The sequence below is a fragment of the Eschscholzia californica genome, unplaced genomic scaffold, assembly GCF_041429995.1.
Source record: "Eschscholzia californica isolate CP2 unplaced genomic scaffold, dmEscCali1.0.p SCAF_1, whole genome shotgun sequence".
Classification (NCBI taxonomy): domain Eukaryota; kingdom Viridiplantae; phylum Streptophyta; class Magnoliopsida; order Ranunculales; family Papaveraceae; genus Eschscholzia; species Eschscholzia californica.
The window spans coordinates 54,558,110-54,573,759 of record NW_028238198.1 but is presented as its reverse complement, the minus strand read 5'-3'; the positions used below and the strand labels follow the sequence as shown (position 1 = coordinate 54,573,759).

The following is a 15,650-nucleotide window of genomic DNA, read 5'->3' as shown; positions in this document are numbered from 1 at the left end:
GATCATACACATCTTGGAGACGCGTCTAGGAGGTTCTGGGTGTCTCGGACTAGGTCTGAGACACCACATGCTGGTCTGGTGATGGGCCTAAAAAGTTTCCTAAAAAGGTCACCATCCGCAAGTATACGGGCGTCAAGTGATAGTTCCGGTAAGACCGGTTCGTTCCTCAGAGACTAAGCCAATCTATTCTGACTCCTATAACTAATTTGGATCTTCTTCGGTGTAAGATGTTGTGGTGGAAAAAATAATAAATAATTCAAAATGACGGAAAAGTAAAGTGTACAGAGAAGTTCTATGTGGAGAAAGTCTAGGGTTTCGAAATCCACCTAAATATGCGTAAACTATTGCCTAATTTGTGACAACTCGATCTTATATAACTCAAGAAGAGACAATTCTATCAACCTCGGAAAATACGACTTTCTAGAACAAAATATAATGTTTTAATTTCAAACATAAATGTTCAAGCGATAATCTAACTATTAATTATCAAATCCTAAGCATGAGACATTAAAGACACTTGGTCTAAACATGAATCATCAAAATATAAGTATAGTTAATGAAAGAAATATCATGAATTTAAATGAGAGAAATCAATTTTTCATTTAAAGGTACTTCGAAGATCTTTGGTATGAGTTGAAAAAGTCAGACATTTACGCGATACTAAGGTTTCATCCTAACCCTAGATTGATAGGTTAGTTACTCATGGTGAGAGATGGAAGTTTAATTGCATAAAATGTGGGAGAAAAGTGGGAAAAAGTCGGATTTCTTACTGATTTTGCAACCAAACAGTCCTTTAGGGAAGTACTTTCCAGCAGGCGGGAAAACAATTTTCTCGACAAACCAAACAGAGCCTTAAGGAAATCGATTTTCTCGTCTTCTCGGAAACGATTTCTTTGTGGGAAAATTATTTTCCCAAGCAATTTTCTCGTCTTTCCCACTGATTTCTCTCTCTCTACTGTTTTTCTTTTCTTTTCTTATAAACTCTCTCTCTCATACAAATAAGAACAACACCATTACAGAGAGATACAAAAATAAATGAAGATGAAACTGTTTTGATTCAATCTTTACTACAAACCTCTCTCTCTGTAATTTCTCTCTCTACAATCTCTCTCTATCTCTCTGTAATCTCTCTCTCTCAAAAAGAAGGAAAATACGACTAAAAGAAAGAAAAACAGATTGAGATGATGAAGACTTCCTCTCTGTTTTAGCCGAATGGAGATAGTGATGGTGTTCTTTGATTTTTTGTTCAAAGCCGAGAGGAGATGTTTTAGTCCCAGTCGAGTCATCTGTTTATAGAAAGAAGATCAAATAAAATCCCCTTCAATCTCTCTTTAAAATCTTCTCTTTCCATTTAAGAAAAACCTTCCTTCCAAAGAAACCTTCCAAAACACTTCTCTCTCTACTGTGTCTCTCTTCTTTCTCTTCCCAGCCGAATCTGTTTCTTTATAATACTTTCAAATTTAACAAAGAAGAGAGATCATGGAGAATCTCTCTAAAAATCCTCAATTAAATCTCAGCCAATCCCTCTTTCTCTCTTTATAATATATTCCCATGAAGAAAACCAACCAGCTCCTCTCTCTAGTCTCTCCTAAATATATCTCCATCGAACTCAATCTTCTCTCTCAATCGATTTCACAAATCCCTCTTTCCATTTGAATCTCTGTTATTTCTTTGTTAGTTTTCTTAAAAAGGAAATTTTCTGTTAAAAGAGGATTAGATGATAAGAGAGAAGGGGAGAAATATCAACCAATCGGTTAAAGTGGGCTGGCATCAAGGGTCGATTCAGTGAGTCGCGGGCTGCTGAAAAGAGACGAAACACATACTGGATGACGCCACGTGTTAACGTAATGAATCCGGCGGATAGAGTGTTGCGAGCTACTTAGTTATCTTGCTCCGCGTTGCATGTAGTTAATAACTTAGAAAAATCCCAGAGACGTCCCACTTCTTCATAACAGTGTACCGAAATATCATTTCCACCGTCAGATTGCTACACGTCCTTCTGCTAGATCTGTGCCACGTGTTACAGAAATATTCGATTTTGACCGAAACTTTGACCCGCTTTATTTTGCTAATCCGGACTTCGATTCGACTTCTGTTTTCGCCTACGCGTTCATCTTGGACTCTACTTCTCAATCGAATAAAGATCTTGGCCAAATCACCAGACTCGACAAATGACCAAAATGCCCCTCCTGTGGCTTTCTCCTGTTTTTATCTGTTTTTCGTACAGATCTCCGTAAAAGACACCTGAGAAAGAGAAACACACAATTCATCAGAGTAACTGTTCGAAATAGACTAACTAGCCCAAATTAAGAGATTCAGATGAGACATTATCATGACTCATCATCCGGTCCAGCACCAAACGCGTCTGGAGCATGGACTAGCGTCCTAGCTCCGGCCAGGACGAGACCAGGCCTTAAAAGGCCTCGGCTAGGACATGCCGGCCCTCTGGGCCGTGCCATGTCCGGGCCTTTGTCTGGGCCCTTTGTGGGCTTGGGTCGGGACTTGTCTTGGACTTGTCCCGGGTTTTTCGAGGCTTTTCGGACCACAAAAGGGACCATCATTCGAGTGGGAGTTTTTGCCAAATTTTCTTTTGATTCCACCGAATAATTTCAAAATCAACCCGGGCCATCCGAAAGGCCAAAACGATGTTTCTCTTAAAATTGATTTGTGAAATCATTAAGAATCGAACCAAATTTTTTCCGAAATTGACCCGGGCTTTCGAAACCCAAAACGGAGTTTTTTCTTAAAATTGATTTTACGATCATAAAAGATAAAACTAGAACACACCATTAGTCCAATTCTTCGAATTTAGACTTAAGGTCCGTAATGTGACATATGATGTCGACAAAAGTATCTCCCAAGATCATCATGCATATATAATTCTTAGCCTTGATATATTATATGAATGCATGTGATGTGAATGCGGGAAACTAGTATGGCTATAGATTTACTTCTTATTCTTGTTTTAAGCACGGATGGGTGCATATTTGTAATTTTAATTCCAAGTTTATACGATCTGCGAATCGTTAGAGTCTTGTAATTGGAGTTTAGGGTCAATAAGTCCATTGAAGAAGCTCGAGGAAGGAGTCCAAAAGCGAGTGGGAAAAATCAATGCAGATTCAAAGATGGCGATCTAAGACGAACCAAAAGGCAAAACAAGAAGAAAACCAAAGGTGATTAGATTTTCTAGGTTAGGGGACATACTAGGATCCATGTCTGCTTGATTTACTTTCTCGCGTGCATTTACTTACTTATTTACGCTTTATATCGTGGATGTTAGTTAGGCTAAATAGTTCACTATAATAAACACCAGACCAGTGTAAAAGTCCCCAAACGTAATCTTGAGTAATCGCCTATCCAGATTAAGACACCCTTTGCGCCCTTGTTCGAGGAAGGTGTGTCGGCCTTCGCAGAGTACCTCCTCTACCTTGGCACAATGCGGGTAGGCCTATAGAAGAGGCCTACATGTCAAAATGGTTCTACTCAACAAGATCAGCAAGAGAGTCTTGGATACTCGAGGCAAAAGGATAGATTAGTCATTCATCAATGAAATCTATCAACCAAGAGTCATAAAGTATGATCAGTGAAGTATTTCCCTCACCCGGAACGACGGAGTCAAAGGGTAGGGCCTTCGTCCGCTTTACTCCGAAGAACTGGGTCTTGGAATCACTTATTCAATCGGGGACGATTTTATTGAATAATGTGGGAAAACTAGTGTTTTTCAAAAACGATAACGAGTTTTAAAACTTTGCCATTTCTTTATGTAGTTTTAAAGATGTCACTAGGAAACGATTTCAACTTTAAAACACACCTAAGGGAGGTGTTGATCCACTTCCTAAAATGGAAGAATGAATCCGAGAATAGTTCTCAGATTCAAAGAAAGGTCACTAGAATTCCCAATCCCAATATTGACTCATACAAGAGAAGGTCAAAAGCCTTTTGCAAGCAATCGTATAACATTCTCTTTGAAAGAGCAATGGATGCTAGCACGACCATTAAGACAAACTGAGGAAGAAATTCCAACAGAAGTCATAAATGGGGAGGTACGAGACCTCCAAGGCAATCTGAAAGTCATTTTAAGGGAAGACAACATAATACATCTATCACCTAATTTCAATATTGATTGAACAAAGATAGATAAGACCTTAAATGAGTCACTCAGGTTGTTACGAACAAACTGAGCAGAACATATGAGAATATCCAATCTAAGAAAGGTTCTTGAGATTTGGTACAAAGAATCTAGAAAAAGCTCCTGAGATTCAAAAGGGCAAAGGGTCAGTTAAGTGAGACAAACATTTGATCAAAGAAAAGCAGTTGCCGAGTACATGATCAAGAGTATTCCTCATTACTGTCAATGTTTCCAAATAATGGCTAGACCATTTAAAAGGAAACTACCCTTAGCATCTAGAGGACAAAAGGAATGGAATCATGAATTCCGGTTTCATATCCTTGTTAACAAAGTTAAACAAGTATCGTAAAATTCCTTCATCAGGTAATTTTAAGACCGGATGAGCGGCTCGGTAAAGCTAAAGGGAATCGCATACTTGACTAAAAGAAGTAAAGATCCAAGAGGGAGCAGAAGCAGTAATGCTAAGGATGCTGAAAGGGATCGAAGTCTTTTCTTAGACACTGATCTAGTTTAGAACTTAATAATAATTATTTTGTTCTTCTAGAAACATCTAATGTTTTAAACCAGTGGTAAATTAACTAAAGGTTAACATTGATAATGGCTGATATCAAGAGATTCAAACTCATCAACTTCAGCATTGTCGAAGTCACCCTATCAAAAGGGCATAAGACTGGTAACCTATTAGGACTCATACAGTATTATGCAGACCTATAAGTTTACTTGCAGAAGCTAACGAGAGATACTTCAATATGTACTCCGACAAACTTCATGAAGTATGGAAACGTACAAATCATAAAGTGTGAGTCGGAATGTTTGAAAGGTTCAAACAAAGTACGAACCGAAGTAAAGAATCACTTTGGCAAGATAGTGAAAACTTGAGTCAAACACTTGATAACCATCAAAGGAGTTGAGAAACAGTTTCCCAACTCTGCTCCATGGAACACATCTGACAGATGGTGGATTCAGTGGGAGTAATCGAACACTGCTATGCACGATTCGATTAATGATGGGTTTAAGCCAGTCTTCCGAATACCTTGGGATATATGCTAGACACGATTGTTTTCACACTTAACCTACTCCTTCTAAGGCTAAAACTTGTAACAGTGTTACAAAACTTGGTTAATATCTGACGTAATTTCTTTAGAAGAAATTTGGGCTTCTTCCTCCATACACAATCATGAGAACAAAGTTTTTGTTGCTCATGATAGTATTCTTATAGTAATTAGCATTTCTCGGAGAAAAGTACTAATTATTACAAGAATAAGTGGGAGAAAAGTACAAGTCGGATTAATTCGATCATGAGAAAAATCATGAAGAGTCGTGAAGAACAATCATGAAACTTGTAGACCTACCGCACAAAAGCGAATGTCATTCGCAGGAGAACTCTCAAGCGACTGAGAGTACTCCAAATTGTTGTTCAAAAGCCCTTAAGGTCAAAAGTAATCTCAAAGACTCAGAAAATAAAGGTTATTTCTGAAGAGATAAAAGACCTGCGCAGAGACGGGAAACTGACTCTAGATTTTGGCTAGGAGCCAAAATCATCAGGAGCCAAAATCATCATGGAATTCATATCTCATCAAGACATGTAGCTTGATAATTTAAGTTAACGGAAGACCTAAATTAATTTTCCAAAATAGAAAATGGAGAAGGACGAAAACAATCATGTTTCCCAAAACTAGACAAGAAGAGTAAGATTCTTCCAATCCAGTTATGTCCATAAGCATGCTCAAAGAATCCATCGACGGATTAAAGCACACAATAGTTAGAATCTTCGATTCATAGAGGTAATCAAAGTAATTTTGATTCCTAAGGAATGAAGAAATTCTGGAATCGCGAAATTTCAAGAAGGTAAGTGGGAGTTAGGGGTGTTCGTTGGTTCGGTATCTAGTATTTTGGTGCATTCGTTACCAAACCACTCATGGTTTGGTTAGTGTTTTTTCAAACCGTTACCAAACCGCTCAGGGTTTGGTTCGGTTACTAACCAAACCATCATAAGCGGTTTGGATACCACTGGATACCAAACCATCCATAAAAATAATTTGTTCTCCATGAAAATCGGCAAATCGAATTACTTTCTTCATACATTGACATATAAAATAAAGACAACACTCCTTAAAAACCTGGAGAAATAATCAAATTAACATAATACATTGAAAAAATATTTGAAACATTAAGGACATGTGCAGGCCACCGACTGAAATATTTTATAGTAACTAGTAACATTATATTGTAGTATTGTTTTTGTTTTATATGGGTAGAACTTGATGAAACATATGTATTTGTATGAAATTGTAGAGATTTGATAGATACATTTTAGACAAAAATAATGTATATAATTATATATATATATATATTAATTTAATTTGACTGGTTCGGTTTGGTTTCAATGGTTCCTAAAAATTACATCCACTTACCGAACCAAGCCAGTTGGTTTTTAAAAATCTACAACCGTACCAAACCACTCGGTGTTTGGTTTGGTTTAAAAACCGACTGGACCAGTTTGGATCGGTTTGGTTTGATTGGTTCGGTCTATTTTTGCACACCCCTATCAAACACAACCTTATAAGAGAACATTAAAATCTCGTAGGGAAGATACGAGACCGTGCTGAGGTAAGAAATGTCGCTTTCAAAAACATGATGGTAAAACAATACAAACCCCACATGAAGGAAAGAAAATTTAGAATACGGAACGTGGTCTGGAGAAACTCCAAATTCATTAAGAAACCTTCAGCAGCAAAGCTCTTTCCAACCTGGGAGGACCCTTACAAAATCAACAAGGTAGTGGGCCTAGGGGCGTTCATCCTTCAGGAAACCTCGGGGTATATCTTACCCCGACCGTGGAATGTCGAACACCTCAGGATAGTGCTAACAAGAAGAGACGACAAAAACAAACCAGATACTCCATATTTGATGATCATCTTAGAGTTGTGGAATAATGTCCCAACTTACTCCACTTGGAACGCCTCAAATGAATAGTGTGTCTGAAAGGAGAAGTCAAACAGTGTTCGACATGTTTCGACCCATGATGAGCCTAACCAGTTTTCCTCTATGTTGTTAAAGGCGACGCATAAGCGCCCAAAGTGACGTGATGCCAAGGGGGTCACCTCCTTTGGAGGTGAATTCCATTTCTTTCCCTCTATGGTGCCTTCAGACGATCGCCTTTAGACGCCTCTAGGAAACTGTGAGTCGGACCAAGTCGTTTTAGGTGGGTGTCAATAGAAATTTCATGGTTTTAATCTTTTAGCCCAACTCCTCAAAGTCCACCTAAAACAATTTTGTACTCTTCAAATCAGTTTCTCTCTCTACTTTTGCCCTAAACGACTCACCCTTCATTGTTGACCAAGTTCTTTTCCAACGATCATCTTCTTGTTCTCCAAAGTTCAAGGGTTTTGTTTCTAGGTAACTCAGACATCTTCTTCTTCACTTTCTATTTCTTCTTCATCTTCTTTACTTTTTATTTCTTCACTCGATTTTCAACATGTTATTCTTGAGCTACTACTTCACTTATTTTCACTAAGTAACCCTTGTTTTCTTCACTTAGTTTTTACTCTTTTTTACTTCTTCTTCAATTCATAAAGTTCTTGTTTTTTACTCGTTTTTACTGTTCTTGGTGACTTGTTCTTCTAAACTTTTCGTTTGCAACAAGCTAGCAACCATACTCTGTTTTTTTGTTGCTAAAAGACAGAGTATGATTGCTAACTTTGCTTAGTGACCAGTATGCAGCAAGCATACTCTCTAGTTTCTTCATCTTTACTTTCTTCTCCTTCTTCTTCACTTTCTTCTTCTTTTTTAATTTCTTCATATTTTTCACGTTCTTCTTCTCCTAAAATCTTAATTTCCTTCAATATAATTCAACAACCATACTCTATTTTGTAGCTAAAAAAGAATATAGTCGCTAACATTTGTTATGTGTTTTTATTTTTATTTTTTACTTTCTTCTAGGGGTGAGCAAAAACAGAACCAATTGGCCGAACCGCACCGATCGGTTTTTAGGTCGGACCGATCACCATTCGACTCAGTTCGGCCAAAAACCGGGCAACCCAAACTCGGTCTAGTTTGGCCTCGACTGGAGTTTCTAGAAACCACCCAAACCGAACCGACCGAACCCTAAGGAAAAATGAAATAATAATTTTGTAAAGTTAGAAATTGTTAAACTAAAAAGAAATTTTTTTTAGAAACCCCCTAATCAAGTCTTCCATATTATTATCCATCTTCCTTCCTAGTTGCTGTTGGCGGCTTCATCAACCACCTATTCAACTTGATTGAAAGGTTTTAAAGGTAAGTCTTCACTCATTTTCTATTTACTACAACCTATTCTTAGTTAGTAACTTAATATTATAGATTTTGTATTCGCACTTCTACTTTTTTTCTTTTGTGACGGTGAAAAATTAAGATGAGTTTGTAGTTTTCGTTATCGGCATATGTAATGGCGGAAAAGTACGATAGGTTCTTAATTTTTATTTTCAGTATATGCAATGACATGAATATCATTAGTATAATATTTTCTCTAAATTGTGTTCGGTTAAACCGATCAATCGAACTCAACCGAGTCGAACCTGCTGATGTCAAAAAATGGTTTTCCGTTAAATCAGCATGAAATAGGGAGTTGATGCATGACAACCTCCGTTATATTTGAATCCTCTGTTAAGTTGGGGATTGATCAGCTCCGTGTTCCTGTTTTCAGCTTTGCTCCTCTCTGTTCCAGCTCCTGACTCTTGTTCCTCACTCCTTGCTCCTGCTCCTTGCTCCTTGCTCCTTGCTCTAGCTCTTCGTTCTTGTTCGTCTGTTCCCGAGGGGGGAAAACCTCCAAAGGATTCGAAAATCGCTCCGACGCTCAAGCCAGTCAAGGTGCTTTTTGTAGTAAAAGAATGAATATTGATTGATCCTTTTGGGGGCAAGTTGTGAGAACTCTGAGTTTCTTGTGATTTTTTTTTGGGTAAAGAGATCGTGTCATGTGAATGACGATGTGGGGGGCCTTTTATAGGCGATGTTAGGCCAACTGTGATTAGTGCCGATGGTGAGGTAGTTGTTGTCAATCCAAAGGGGAAGTTTCCTCTTTTGAGTATCTAGGGTTTTTCTCAGAGTCTATCCCGGATCTTTGATAAGTGGAAGTTCCTAATTTCAAGGATTTTCCGTAGATATCTTGCCGGTGTGATAGACTTTAAAGGAGAAGTTTCCTCCTTTAGATACTTGGAGTCTAAGCTAGCTTAAACACTTCGAGATGTATAGCCGACTAAGATCTTTTTAGAAGTTTCGGGATTAAGTCGATAGATCGCTTGGCGTTGCTGCCTCCCTAGTTCTGGGCGTAAGACACTGGCCGAACCTGTGTGGACCCCCCTCACTCCTTTGAAGACCTCATGGCTTATCTGTCTATGCCAAGGGCGTCTCGTAGAGTTGGTTTCTTCTGGCCGACCTCCAAGTCAGGGGAACATTTTGTGGACCATCAGAAGCTCAGTAGTCCTGCTGCCTTAAGCCGGCTTGATCTTGTTGACTTCAGGTCTGATCTTGACTCTTAAGATGTTAGTCAACGTCTGAACATTTTATGCATCATCATGAGTCCCGCCACTCCTTAGTCGAAAGTAATGAGACTGGGGAAGAGAAGTAACTCGTGTGTTTCAAACATTGAAGACTCTGAAGTCAAGGATTTTACCTGGACCAGAGCTGTTTCGCGAAGCTCGGTCTTTATTTCGATTTTCCAAAACTGCATATTCTTGGGCTAGTTTGTACCGAGTTGGTGGAGACTGCCGACGGTAAAACCTTTTTTCCTTAAGGCTGTACTTGTCAGAACTGATTCAAGTCTTGCATTGAAGGACGCGTGGTTTGTTCTCCCGAGACACGTCTCTGCTTCTGCTCAAGTAATTAATTTCCTTTCCATGCGTGATTCTGTGACGTCACGTATTTGATCTTCTGATCACGCGTTTTCGGCGTTGATCTTTTGGATTGTTGTACACGACAGTTATTTCAGCATGCGTCGACACGTGGTGCCCCATTAGTGGGAGAATTGACGTGTCTCCTCGAAATCTATCGATATCCCGTCGAATCTGAGCAGTCTCGAGCTGTGCGTATCCCTCGATCATTATTCCCTTGAGTGTTCCCGAGATGTGTTTGGTCTTTACTTTTAATTACCCTTCATCTCTTTTCTAGAAGTCTCATGGCTATTCTTTTTCAGTATAAATAGCCTACTTTGGTTTTTTTAACTCCTCATCATCAAAAGTTTAGAGAAGAGAAGGTCCTTCCTTCGTCGATATATTATAACATCCTGTTCCTTACCTTTTGATTTCATTGGAGCCCCGAGATGCGACCTCTATTTGACTTCATACCGGCTTCCCGCTTGAAGAGTGCTTTTCCGATAATAGAGATAGTTAAGGGTGGACTCTCCCATATTGGCCATGGTAATCCCATGTCCCATTTGGGTAAATTCCACAAGGACATAGGGTTACCAGTGCTGCCTCCAGCTGGGACAGTCTGGACAAGATGATGATGACAAGGGGGTTATTTTTTCCTTGGTTGTCTTCCTGTCTTGGCAGCTCTTCTGGAAAGGGGTACCTAGTAACCGCTGAACTTTTCTTCGACCGAATGGCGCGACTGCTCTTCTAGCCTTTCGCGTTCTTTGGTTTTTTCCACGCCCTGTGTCTTCTTTTTGTGGATTCTATATCCTTTTTGCAATTTCTTCTGTAATAGATCTGAATGGTCGCACTCTTCTTGATGTACTTATGTTGCAATTTCTTTTGTAATAAACCTTTTTGATCAATTGAATTTTACTTTTATTTCCCTGAAATGTTATGCTTCTTTTGTTCTCGATTGCTGAGCTACTTTCATCTTTGTCCTTCTTGTTTCCAGCGGTCTTGCAAAAGTGGCTAGTTATCGTCGTTAATATAAAACCTAACTTATTACTAATGCATTTATCCTGAGCTTCCTACGCATGTTCCATATGTCGCTTCTGTAAAAATAAAGAAGATTAAACTTATTCTATCATGCCCTAATCTTACTATTTCCCCCGGCAAGATAAAACCCGAATTAGTGCAACTGAGTAGCTTTAAATTGTTTTCAGGTCTGGATTTTACCCTCGATCATGGCTGCTATTGACAGGCCTGTTTTTCGTTGGTTTCAGCACAACTAGTTTAACTATGACTTCTCCTTGGACCCCTGGTCGTGGCTTCCGCTACCAGGGTTGGTTTCATTTGCTTGAGCACAACTACTTTAGCTAGGACTTCTCCTTGGGCCCCTGGTCGTGGCTTACGCTACCAGGGCTGGTTTCGTTGGCTCGAGCGCAACTAGTTTAACTAGGACCTCTCCTTGGACCCCTGGTTGTGGCTTTCGCTATTAGGACTGGTTTCGTTGGCTTGAGCGCAACTAGTTTTCGTCGGGACTCCTCCCGCACCCCTGGTCGTTGCTTTCGCTTTCTGGGCTATTTTGTCTGCTCAAGCATGACTAGTTTCGCAAGGACTTCTCCTTATAACCCCAGCTACCTTCGCCAGGGCTGTAAGTTAACAAGGACTTCTCCTTAGGATCCTCAGTGGGCACCGCGTTTCACTCGAGGAAAGTGAGTTTGACTAGGACTTCTCCTTACAAGGTTTCTGGTCGTCGCCGTATCTACCAGAGCTGCCTAATTTGCCAGCTTGAGCACGATCAGTTTGACTATGACTCCTCCTTGGGACCTTGGTGAAGGATCAGTTTTACTCGAGTAAAGTTTCAGTTTAACTAGGACTGCTCCTTAAGGTCTCTGGTCGTTGCCTTACCTACTAGAGCTACCTGTTTAGCCAAAGCAAAATGAGTTTGACTAAGACTCCTCCTTGAGATTTTTTATCGTTACCTCTACTGCCAGGGCTACCAGCTTACTAGGGTCGAGTGAATCTTATCAGTACATGCTTCTAGGTGCGTTAGAAGCATGTACATCAGCGTTTAACTTAATATCATACAGATTGGTTTATCGATTGCCTCGTGGACTTAGCTGATGTCACCGTGTTCAAGGTACATCAGCGTTTTTCTTCTAGAAGGCGAACTTGAGATGTTCTGCGTTCTAGGAGTGTGTGAGGATCTGTCCTGACGTGTTTTCCAATCTATATGTACCGGGGCCCACAACTTTTACTATATTATATAAGCCCTTCCCGTGTGGGGAAGAGTTTGGTTGCCGATGGTTTTTGGGTAAATTTGGAATTCCTCCATACCATGTCTCCGACGTCAAACTTTCTTATCTTCATTGAGTTCGGTGTTGTTTAGTCATCGTGTCTTTGAAAGCAAGGTTTCTCAGCTCTGCCCGATCTTGGACTTCGTCGATTAGGTCCAGATATTCTAATGCTAGCTGCTCATTGGTTTCGGGGTCGAAGTGTTTTATCCTTAGACTCGGTTTTCCTATTTCCACAGGTAGCACGACGTCCATGTCGTATACCATCCGAAAGGGCATTTCTCCTGGGGCTCTTCGCGGTGTGATGCGATAGGTCCACAATACTTCCGAAAATTCGTCCAGAGTTTTGTTAGTTACCTCGACCTGTCCGTTTTCGGCGGGATGTACTGGCCTGAAGTAAGCTGGTTTGATTCCATATTCGGCAAGAAACTCCTTCATGGCCTCATTGTTGAACTGGGGCCCGTTATCCATGATTAGAATCCTGGGAACCCCACACCGAGTTATTATGTTTGTCCAAAATATGCTGGTAATCTCCTTCGTCCGAGTCCTGGATAATGCCACTACCTCCGCCCATTTGGTGAAGTAATCTACCATGACTAGCAACATCTCCCCCCCCCCCCCCCCCCCCCGTTCCTGCTAGGAAGGGGCCTACTAGGTCAATTCCCCATTGCACGAAAGGGTAGGGGCTCGTGATTGGCGTTAGCTCAGTGGGGTGTAGTCGGTAGTCGTTGGCGTACACCTGACATGGTTCGCAGTATTTGGTATACTTGATGTAGTCCTCTAACATTTTTGGTCAGTAATACCCGGCTAAGGTCAACTGTCTGTACACCGTTGTCGGGCCTGCGTGATTCCCCGCGGCCCCTCCGTGTATTTCGTTCATTACATACTCTTGCTCGTCCTTTGCTAAACAACGCCGCAAAGGGTGAATGAGAGATTTTTGGTACAACAGTCCTCCAAGCAGGGTAATTTTTATTTTGGCATATTTGACTTGATTGTAGGTTGTAACAAATAATACATCTAATTACAAGCTTGCAGACATGTGTCTTAATGGAAGATAAGAAAGACAACTTTTATTGGACTCCATGTGCGATACAGTGTATGAACCTCACGCGCCATGATGTATAAAAAATAGCTAGGATTTCGAAAGTTGTATGAGATTGTAGATATATTGTAGTATTCATGTACAACCACAATCAAGTGTTGCATATGATGAGAAAGTTGACTTAAGGGAAGAGAGTTAGTGAGGCATGCAGTCAATGTTATCAAAATCGTACGATTTGCATCAATCGAATTACATCAACCACACGATTTTCATTCCAAATCGCAAACGGAATCGTGGGATTCTAATTTCACCCCAGAATTTGAAGGGTTTGAAAGAAATGGATCAGGTAAAAGAAAAATATTATTCCAAGAACCACGTTAAATGCAATTATTATACCAACAATTATTGAGGTGGTATTTATAGGATGAAATACCATCTGGGAAGAACTAGGATGATTGTCGCTGCTTGTAGTAAATACCCAGAAGAGGTATATAGAAAATTTAAGAAGATGTTGAATGATAAAGCAACTGAAAAAGCAAAACAAAATGGTTGAAGAAGGGGAAACGTTTGAGTCTGATATAGAGATCTTTTTATTCTAAAGGAAAAAAAGAAAACAACTACGTAGGATCACCGAGTTGTCAAGAAGCAAAACACTATTAGTGCAATTTGAAAGAAGGGTGATAGAGACAAATGTTGTGCCAAAATATCTAGGTTCTTTTATGCTAATGCTCTCCCTTTTAACCTTGTGAAAGACGTGTATTTCAAAGAAATGATAGATGAGATTAGTTGTTTTGGTCGTGGACTTAAGCCGCCTTTGTATCACGAGTACAAGAACTAATCTAAATAAAGAAGTAGATACAATAAGTGAGAGAATTGCGGATGTATAAATAAGAAAGAACGGAAGAAGGTTGGATGCACTATAATGTCTGATGGGTGAACGGACAGGAAGAAAGGTCCATCTGTAACTTCTTAGTGAATAGTCCATTGGGATCTGTTTTTTTAGATCAATGGACACATCTGATATATCCAAGAATGTCGAAAATCTATTCAAGTTGTTAAGTGATGTTGTTGAAGAGGTGGGCAAGGAAAATGTGGTTTAAGTGGTAACTGATAGTGCTGCAGCGTATGTTAAGTTTGGAGATTTATTAATGAAGAAGAGGAAACATTTATTTTGTCATTTTGTGCGGCACATCTCGTGGATCTTAGCTTGGTGACATTATGTAGTTGCGAATGCAAACATCTGTGATTGCCCCAAGAGAATATCAACATATATTTACAAACATAGGGGTTTTGAATCTAATGCGTGTGCATACGAAGGGAAAAGAGTTGTTGAGGCCAACAGTGACACGATTTTCCACATGTTTTCTTTCATTGAAAAGCATACATGAGCAAAAATTGGGACTGAGGGAAATGTTTGCTTCGTCAGAGTAGTAGAAGAGTTATCTTTAAAGAACTAGTGAAGGAACCGAAATAAAAGATATTGTATTGGCAGATTAGAGTTTTTGGCCTGGAGTGCAGTTCTCAATCAAATGTACATCTCCACTGGTGAAAGTTTTATGTCTTGTCGATTCCGATGATAGTTCATTAATTGGTAATATTAAAGAAGCTATGCATAGAGCTAAGGAGAAAATAGAGAAAAATCTTGGCTTAGTAAAATCTAGATACTCGAATTTTTGGAAGATAATTGATGAGTGTTTAAATCTTCAACTCCATAGGCCCATTACATGCTGCAACTTATTCCTAAACCCTAAATTCCATTACAATGATGGTTTTAATCCAGACCGAAAGATTAAAGAGGGTTTTTATAACACCATTGAAAGAATGTGTCTTAATTCAAGGGAAAAATACTTGTTGATTCACAAATTGATAAATTCTCACGAGCAGAAGGAACATTTGGAAGAAGTGTGACAAAACTTTTAAGAGCCTCAAGGCAACAAGGTTTACAAATTACAAACGTTTGTTATTTTTTTCTTAAGTAGTCAAGTGCATAATATTTTTATAACGTTTAAAAATTTCGTGTATAGCTCTATGGTGGGAAAGTTATAGAGGTCATCGTTCAGAACTGCAATGATTGACAATTTAAATATTAAGCTTAACCTGCAGTGCTACAGGATGTGGGCGAAATTAGAGCACATTTGAACAGGTAATACAAAGTTTACAATAGCTAAGTAGCAAGTTAGTTTTAAATTATTGCTTTACATTCTGAATTGTATCTTTATTCACTCACATATACGATTTTAGATACACACAAAGAAAAGAAACAAGTTGGAACATAAACGCTTAAATGCTTTTGTATTTGTGAAGTACAATTTTCGACTCGAGGAACGATAAGTAAAAAGAGAACAAGGAACTAA

At 39.4% G+C, this 15,650-nt stretch overlaps 1 protein-coding gene across 1 annotated transcript; it reads right to left on the bottom strand.

The window, feature by feature from the left end:
• Positions 1-12,326: 12,326 nt before the first annotated feature.
• Positions 12,327-12,725, bottom strand: LOC147567664 (uncharacterized). The gene has a single exon (XM_086657463.1). It carries the CDS (start codon positions 12,723-12,725, stop codon positions 12,327-12,329), a length of 399 nt encoding a protein of 132 aa, XP_086513589.1.
• Between the last annotated feature and the right edge of the window lie 2,925 nt (positions 12,726-15,650).

Bases quoted from the DNA above. Each gene is read 5' to 3' on its own strand.
- LOC147567664 (XM_086657463.1), bottom strand. From the start codon at position 12,725: ATGGATAACGGGCCCCAGTTCAACAATGAGGCCATGAAGGAGTTTCTT.